This window comes from Seriola aureovittata, chromosome 5, assembly GCF_021018895.1.
Source record: "Seriola aureovittata isolate HTS-2021-v1 ecotype China chromosome 5, ASM2101889v1, whole genome shotgun sequence".
NCBI classification, from domain to species: Eukaryota; Metazoa; Chordata; class Actinopteri; order Carangiformes; family Carangidae; genus Seriola; species Seriola aureovittata.
This window is the reverse complement of record NC_079368.1, coordinates 24094213-24103152: the sequence shown is the minus strand read 5'-3', so window position 1 is coordinate 24103152 and position 8940 is coordinate 24094213. Positions and strand designations below refer to the sequence as shown.

Below are 8940 nucleotides of genomic sequence, written 5' to 3'. Positions count from 1 at the left end.
TGGATATTGGCAGTGGTGTATTATTTATGGAGCAGTCTTCACTGCTATAAACAACCCAATTAATGCCTTAAAACTGTATTAGAAGATCCACACAGAGGATTTAATTCTCCTGTTGTCATTTTTTTTTTTTTTTTTTCTTTTTCTTTTTTAGTACTTATATACATAATTTTCAAAAGTCTCTCTGACAAGGCCACATCTCTGTGTTACTGTGTGCCATTACTACAGCTTTTGCAAACTCACTGCTGTCATTACGGCAGCATAGGCAATATTAAAAGCTTGTTTCATTATGTAAGTGCCTAAGTGCATTCGAGGAGATGTTAAATAAGCAAATTACGGTTAGAAAATAAAAATAAAACCCTGATAATTTTGTTCACCACTGAAGCCAAATAAGTCAAGGTTCAAGTAAACTATTGTTTTGGTCTAGTTAGTCAATGATGCATAATACTGACACATTAAAGAGACGTAAACTGTTAGTGAATTTTTGCCCAATCACATGGGAGATTTTGTGAATATCAGCTCTGTACTACATAACAGAAAAAAACGATGATGTGAGGTTCTTCAGCATGAGATGAGCGGATGTGATGTGCTGCTCTGAGGAGTTTTACAGAAGAAATGGGGGCGTGAGTGACATTCTAGATTTGAATGCAAAGGCAGATAGTGCAAAAATAAAATTTCACAATCACTTTGCATGGCTAAGGGCACCTGACAAACCACTTCCATCAGTCTGTATGACCCCGACGTGCATTGTTGCGCTCGAGCTAGTTTTGGTGAGGCCGTTAGTGTGTGTGCGCATGTGTGTATCTCTAATGCGGTTGCATAATGAGTCTAGAGGAAAATGATTCCTAACAGAAATTTTGCATAATCCTCAACTGACATAATCAAATCTACTGTAGAGTATTCAGTAGAATATGTTTCATAAAATGACACAGGCAGTAGAAGTTCCAGTGATTACGAGTCAGTGAATCATCAAACACTCTGCTTTGATTGTTTGAAACCCATCTGTCTCCTTCTGGATTAAAGTGCCATCATCTCTTGCTGCATACTGCACACACATACACACACACCAATAATTAACCTCTGTGTGGTGACATCTTTTATAGCATGCTGTGACTTGCTAGAGCATGCTTAAAATAGCATAGTGGGAAGTGGGAAAAGACTGACACAAGCTAAAGAAAACACATACTGACAGGGGGGTTGGGTGCATCACAATCCCAAATCCTGCATCGCTTCTGTCCTCCGCTCTCCCATCCTTTTATCTTAGTGTACCATCATCTTGCTCCCCAAATTCAGCCACACATAAGCCCGTTGGCTATACCCGACTCTCCCCTGGTGCTGTGCCTCCCTCCCCTCCCATTCCTCCCCCCTTCACCGCATCTCCATGTCCCATTCTGCTCCTGCAGGCTTCCTGTAGCCTTCCCCACTGATAGCCTGTGAAGGTGGGGCTGATGGGGAAGTACTTGAAGACGGAGTATCTGCGGATGAAGTCCATTCCAAATGGCAAGTCATAAGATCTCATCCCTTCTAGTTCTGCTGCACTGAGACCAGAACCACGCTTCAGCTTCCTGATGCCTCGTTCTTCAGGGGTACCTGATGAGACAAAAGGGAGGAGAGATTAATCATGAGTTCCTAAAGATCCACAATTAAAAAGTCCAAACAAACAAATAGGACCATGGAGAAAAACATGAGCTTCCTTTTGTTGCTACAATCTTTTGATCAATTTGAAGACATAAAGAAATACAAAGTAATAGATGCTTAAAGGGTATGAGTCTGCCCATTGATCCTGTGTTGCCTATTCCAATCCAGGTCGTAGCAGCAGGTTAAGCCCAGGCGTCCTTTTCCCCACCACATCTTCCAGGTCTCTCACAGGGATATTGAGATGATATGATCAAACCTGCTTGGCTGTCACAGCCATGTTAAAATGATTTTATTCCTTAAAAATGTTTTATACTACCATTATATCAATCAATCAATCAATCAATCAATCAAGCTATAAACTTAACAGCACAATTTACATTAATTTTACATGGGGTTATCATTAATTGGACAAATGAAAGTGAAACAGTGGATTAAACATCTTACCAGGGATCGTATTGTCCAAAATGAAGGCGACAGAGCCTCCAACAAACATGGCAGTGGTGAGGAGCACATTCAGCACTTGGTCAATTTCAACGATGCCTGAGAAAGATTAAAAAAGGGACAGGAATTTAGTAACTGACTAAAATATGTTTTAGTTTGTATTGAGGATGGAACTGAAAAATTACCAAAACTAACATTATCAGTTACTAACCAACCTCATTTCAGTCATGTTCGTATGTCCAGTAAATTAGTTAATTCCCTCTGACAGGTTGACAACAAGTCGCTGTGTGTACTGAATCATTTGTGTGGGTTTATTCATAAGAGAAAAAGGCGTTGTTCCGACTCACTGGAGTCGAGCCTCCAGACAGATTTAGACAAGACAAAACTTTTCAAAGGTTGGAGAGAATTGCAGCTGGAGGTGGGTGCAAGATGACAAAGGTGGTAGAGAAAAAAAATATGGCAAGTTGGTTGTGTAAGCACAGTTTGTCTTCAATGAATATAATACAGAACAAAACAAAGCTAAATGTTATGCTACAGCTAAATACCACATACACACATCTATTCGCACATTATGATGGGTGCATGGTAAAGTAGTAAGAAAAAAATGGCACACTTGACCAGGAACAACAGTATATTACACTGAGATAATCAATGCTGTGTATGTTTTATTCACATCCAATATGTATTGCTTCTTTGTTAGTCAAAAAGTAGTTTGTACATAGGTACAGGGATCACCCCTCTTCACTCACCTGTCACCAGTGGGTTCTTTTTCAGGTAGCTTGGCAGCATCAGTCCGAAGAAGATGGAGAAGCCCAGGACAAACATGTTCCTGGAGGAGTTGAGGTCGACAAACTGCAGGTTGGACAGTCCCACTGCTGTGATCATACCAAACAAGGTGCAGAAGAGAGCTCCCAGGACAGGGTCAGGCAGAGAGGCAAACAGGGCGCTGAATTTACCCACCAGCCCGAGCAGCAGCATCATGGCAGCTCCATACTGAATCACACGTCTGCTGCCCACCTGGAGGAAGGGAAAGGAGTCAGTGAGAGGCGGAATAAAACGTTTGATAAGGTGGGGCTCAACCCCGAAGCAGCGTCTGTATGTTAAAGTGGAGGGTTTACTTTACTGAGGGCCGAAATTGACAAACTGTATATTTTATAGTATATGATGATCGTTTTGGGGATCTTACACATGTACAGTGAAACAGTATATATTATACAGTCTTCTAAATTAGAGAAAGAATCAACAAGGCCCATCATTAACCACATTAATGGATGTTTCCTGCTCATGGCAGGGTGGTAGGTGTGTCTTACAGTTTACGTATAGCTCCACCTCAATTGAGCTATTAGTTTAATGTGGGGCTGCAACTGACAATTATTTACATTATTGGTTAATCTGCCCATTTTTTTTTGTTGATAAATGTCATAAAATTTGTAAAATGCCCACAGCAAATACCCGCTAACCAAGAATAAATATTCAATCTAAAATAATATAAAAACAGTGCAAATAAGAAAATTTATGATGCTGTTACCAGGAAACATTTAGCATCTTTGCTTGAAAAGTCGGTCATATGATTAATGGATTAGCAATAGCAATTATTTGTTTTGCCAATTGCTTAATCAATGATGCAGCTTATTGTTTCAGCTCTAGCCCTGATTAAAGAAATACAAACGTTAATAGATATGTGCAAAGACTTGTGTGTTACCTTGGTGATTCCCAGGACACCTATATTTGGACTGGAGGAGGTAGAACCGTTTCCCGTTCCAAAAAGACCATCCAGCACACAGGAAATACCTTCCACAAATATCCCCCTGCAGAGACAGACGAAAAACAGTCTAATTACAGTATCTGACAGACAGTAAATTGCCCGTGCCATGACTCAAACAAATGGAGTACTGGCGAGTATGAGTAGGAGTAGAAAGTCGAAATGAGAAACTGAAGAGTTACCTGTTGATGGCATGGATGGGAGGTGGAGGCGCGCAAGAGAGACGAGCGCAGGCGTAGTAATCTCCAATCGACTCAATGATGCTGGCCACCACAGCACTCATCATCCCGATCACGCCTGCAGCTGTTACAGTAGGAAGGCCCCACTGGACTGTAGAGGTAAAAGCTCAGTGAGAAACAGCTGCATTTAAACAGAAAATAACTTTAAAATGATTTTATTTCTTATATTTTTTTTTTCTTCATTGCCTCTGGCAGGTTTTAAACAGCAGGGGTTTAACTCCTGCTGTTACAAGGGTCACACAGTTTTTATATCAACTTTATACTTTTAAATTTATTCTGGGGATTTTCAATGTGATTTGCACCAATAATATATTGTATATACTATTTATTGGTCTCTGTACATATAGTACTGACATATCAGAGTCACATTTGTTTGTGCTGTAAATCTTTATATTATTTGTTTGTATTGTGTATCGTAGTTACACCTCCTCCTACTATAACTACACAACCTGTTTATTCTGACCCGTTAACTTACATCACTGTACGCACCAGGCAAGACAAATTATTGAAAACTTATTAATTTAAGACTTTTAAAAAAATATTTTCACTAGGCACTAGACCAGGCATTAGACCAATGATCATTTCCAACACCCCCTTTGTCGTTATCCTCCTCCTCCTCATAAACACACTTACAGGGGTATGGGATCTTAAACCACGGTGCAGCTGTGAGGATTCCCTGACGAGCGTCTGTACGGGCGTAGAAACCATACTTGTCCTTCTCTGGCGGGAAAACATCAGTCACAGTGAAAATGAAGCACAACAGCCACGACACCAGGATGGCCATGATGATCTGTAGCAAGATGAAAGAAAACACTCATCAGTCACATTAAAGACAAAGTGAAGTAAAAACATGTATTACCAGTTCTAAACCTGCATACTTGCTACATTCACCAACCACACCCCCGCCTGAGTGATGCACACTGTACTCTGAACCATACCCCTGCTCACATTTTGTTTCACTGGGAAATATTACAGCAGATGACGACTCTAACTGTCATTAAATGTGACTTTCAATCAATTTTTTTGATTATTATTATCATTGTTCTTTTAACACAATTAAACTTCCATAGAAAATAAGTGAAGTTTAAAAGAGTTGCACCATGTTGCCGGCTTCCAAGGCTATGGCATGTTGGCTACAGCAAAATCAAGTCCACTTTAACATTTTTACTGTTAACAGTGAGCCAATAAAAAGCAAAAGAGCAATGGGAAACCTTTTGAGGTGACAGGTATAAATGAGACTGGTATGTAACTTTGATGTGAATTTAAGAGAGTTTTTATTATTTCATATATCACCAGCAGAGGGCAGGAAAAGACTGATTTACACCCTGCACAGAGGCAAACAAAGAGAGAGCGTCTTAACCCCCCATGGAGGAGTGAGATTAGCCCTGTTGAGTAATTTGTGACATAGATGGGAACACAGTTTGCAGTGGAGGCAGGGGTTGGGGGGGGGGGGGGGGGGGGGGTATGTTCATTAAAAGATAGAAAGATAGATAGATAGATAGATAGATAGATAGATAGATAGATAGATAGATAGATAGATAGATAGATAGAATATTTTCTAAGAAAAAGGAATCAGGAAGAGGAGTCCAGACACGGTTTGTGCAAAAGGCAAAAAGCTGAGGTATGTATGTACTTACAGGAAACATTTTGAAGACTTGAAGTCTATATGAAGTCCAGCCTTTCTTGGCTTTGTAGACTGGGAGAGGGAAGTGAACGTTTCTGGCATACTGAGAGAAGAGCAGCACCAAGAAGATAGTCCTGCAGACAGAAACAGATCGGTGGATCACAGTCAGAGAGTAGCCTTTTATTATTCTTTTCTGGACTGTATATTCAGCTCCTGTTAACGTCTGACTGGAGCCCCAGAGGCTTCAGAGCCAATCAATTACCCTAACTGCCAGAGAAAGAGCGAATCAGTGGCAATTACGGGCACATAACCTGTCCCTGTGGAGCGAGAGACGAGGCCCTCCAGCTGCAGTGTAAACAGCCGTGACACAGCAGGAACTGATGTCACACCACCTAAATATCACAGCTTTGAAGTGGGTCTTTGCCTATGAGTCGATCTTTACAGTCTACAATCTTTTCCTGAGTAAAAGAAGTGCTTTCTTTCTTTCCTAGACCTCTTCTTATCTGCTCATTCTTGGGCTGCAAAGAACCCTGTAAAAAAGGAGGAGGAAGTTTATTGTCACTGTTAATCCGTGAAAGTGAGCTCCAAGCCACCGTGTAACTATTCATCTTTGTATAAAAGCTTAAGATGATAGTACACCCAAAATAACAGAACAATGGCGAGATAGTTTTTATTCAGTCAGTTTCAGTGGTTTCCAATGGAGACAGGCTTTCATGTCAGAACATACCCAACATACAAAGGGACAACAGAGCCGGGATTTTAGATGTTGACAGATGAATGTACATTTCTGGGGGTCTGTACTTACAGCATAGCAATGCCCCAGTGTTTTCCAGCCCTCTCCCCTGCAGCCTGGAAACCAGACAGGCCGATGAGGGCTACGGTGGGGGTGATGGTCAGAGGTCCGATGTACTTCAGCAGAAGCCCGGGCAGACCCAGCGCTCCGATACACACTTCGACCACGGAGGACACGATGATGGCCCCCTGGATCTGACAGAACAAAGAAAAGAGGACGTATTTTAAAAAAATGTGGATCTACCCACTTAAACCCTGCTGCAGTCTCACATCATGTTCACCTTGAATCATCAATTCAAGTAAACGAAGCACAGGTGATGGCTCAGAGAGACAAAAGATGACGTTATGTAAACGTAGATTTTCATTAAATCTTAAATTTAGATTAATGCTTCCATTTTGCAAAATTACAAAAAATTCCCACAGCTTTTAGTAAAGGAGGCGCCATACTTCACCTGAAATATAATTTCCTAACGTTAATGGAAGAACTTTGACATTTTTATAAAATACAATATGCTTATTAAACCTCAGTCAAAATGAACAGTGGCGGTAAATTCCACAGCAACATCCACATCCTTTATGAATGAGGCGATTGTTAGAATCGTCTTATATGAACCACACAGATCATGAGACGTGTTAACACCGTTCAATCACATGGTTTGCTTAGTAAAGTTTGCCATGCGATGTCCTGGCGTAAATCATTGTATAACATTTGCCTCCTAGCTAAAAATGTGAAATTCAATTTATGAATCAAAACTTAAGCTAAGGAACATTTTGTTTGCACCATGGTTGGAGGAGATGGTGTTACAGAATCACCAGTGAGCCAGGTTTCATTTGAAACCTCCGAGTGATAATCCCATTTGTCTGGTTGTTATTCGTCTTCCTGTTCTCTTCTATCACCTGCACGCTCCTCCTGCCTACAGCCCATCGCTGTCCCATTCAACAATTTGATTCACTCTGATTGAGTTATGTCTCATTCTTGCATCACACAAAAAACTATTACTCAACTGGCTTACGCAAACAGAAAAGGTTAATGCAAATTAACTGCTCCTGCCACAGAAAACCAAACCCCTCAGGCATATACAGACAGCAATCTTCATGCTTGGGAAGAAAAATTCTAAATGCCAACTGTTAGGAGCAGTAGCTTAAAAAAAAAAAAAAAAAAAAAAAAAAAAAACCAAACAGACATGTTATTCAACTACAGTTGTGCAAAACTTTGTGTAATGAGTTGCATAAGTTAAGTTGAATAACATCTTATGCCAATGTTTACTTTGAGTTCAGCTTCTTCCTTTCATCATTGCAAATATACCATACAAAGATATGTTTTAGAGCACTTTTTCATCATCTTCTATCCAGTTTTACTGTCTGCTATCTGCATGAGTTTTCATTTGTCTCAAGTTTTCTCACCTCTCGTATCCTGGGATGCCAGATGTGTTCTGTGTTGAAGAGCTCTGTGCCATTCAGTGCTGGAACATCTGGTTGTGTAAAGAAAACTCTAGTTATCAATTTGGAGCATGCAAATATAAACCAGCTAATCCTGTGTGGAGCTGTTTTGAGGCCGACAGCTTTTTGACGTTGGGACGTTTGAGAGACAGAAGAAGAAGGAGAAGTTACCTGTACTATTACACTTCCATTTGTCCAGTGACAGGATGGCTCTGGCTGGTGCGAGGAAGGCAAAAGCGCTGGCCTGGAATAATGGCAGCCTGAACACAAAGAAAGCATTGTTCAGTAATGAAATTAAAAAGCCTCAATAATTATATCAAGTATTATATATATATATTGTTATATGTAAAACAGAGAGAGATAAAAAGAGATTTTCTGTGTAGAGCCACCTGGGTACAGCACTTCCATTGTCTTTATTCTTTTCTTGCTAGTAATTATTCTCATTTATTTCAATCTCATTCACTCAGTGTGAGAGTCCCCCTGGACTTTTGACAGCCATCACCCTCTGCCAGAGTTTCCTGGAAGCTGGACTGAACAGAAAATTTCTCTGTTGTTGTTATGACGAGGCAAATATTAAGTGGCATCTAAAATTTTTATTTTTTTTTTTATATTATCGAATGTTTGCAGAAAATCTAAATGTTTGAAAGGCGTGAGCATTTACCAGGCTAATAACAGATGCTGCATTATGGGAATGGTCCAGAGCTTCAGCCATACTGTATTACGGGCTAAAAAAAGTGAGGATGTCTTGGCTGCTGCTGCAGCAATTTTGACAGTTTCTTTGTTTAATCATTTAAGAAATGTTGAAATACTGAATCAGTGGAATATTCCTTTAACTCCCAAGAAATTGTAGCTGCTTGGGCTGCCACTTTTTATTCATATTTCATTTCAAAATTCACTTTTTGAAAATGTGACTTTTGTACGTGTCCAAATAGAGTTTCATGACATAATTGTTCCTTATTTTGACGCTGGGAAAAGTACGCCTACCAAAGTCTGAAGGCTCGTCTAGC

The 8940-nt window shown here is 40.2% G+C and overlaps 1 protein-coding gene across 4 annotated transcripts in view; it reads right to left on the bottom strand.

The window, feature by feature from the left end:
* Positions 1–1301: 1301 nt before the first annotated feature.
* The window catches only part of slc23a2 (solute carrier family 23 member 2), a 33676-nt gene continuing 26037 nt past the window's right edge, over positions 1302–8940 (bottom strand). For all 4 annotated transcript variants that reach the window (XM_056376494.1, XM_056376495.1, XM_056376497.1 and 1 more), the window contains 10 exons: positions 8105–8193; positions 7898–7965; positions 6507–6688; positions 5715–5835; positions 4711–4867; positions 4021–4168; positions 3779–3884; positions 2826–3093; positions 2080–2175; positions 1302–1587 (listed from right to left, as the gene is read on the bottom strand). In XM_056376494.1, the coding sequence (XP_056232469.1) occupies positions 1310–1587; positions 2080–2175; positions 2826–3093; positions 3779–3884; positions 4021–4168; positions 4711–4867; positions 5715–5835; positions 6507–6688; positions 7898–7965; positions 8105–8193 (1513 nt within the window). In that variant the 3' untranslated portion in view covers positions 1302–1309. The remainder of the gene's footprint in view (positions 1588–2079; positions 2176–2825; positions 3094–3778; positions 3885–4020; positions 4169–4710; positions 4868–5714; positions 5836–6506; positions 6689–7897; positions 7966–8104; positions 8194–8940) is intronic.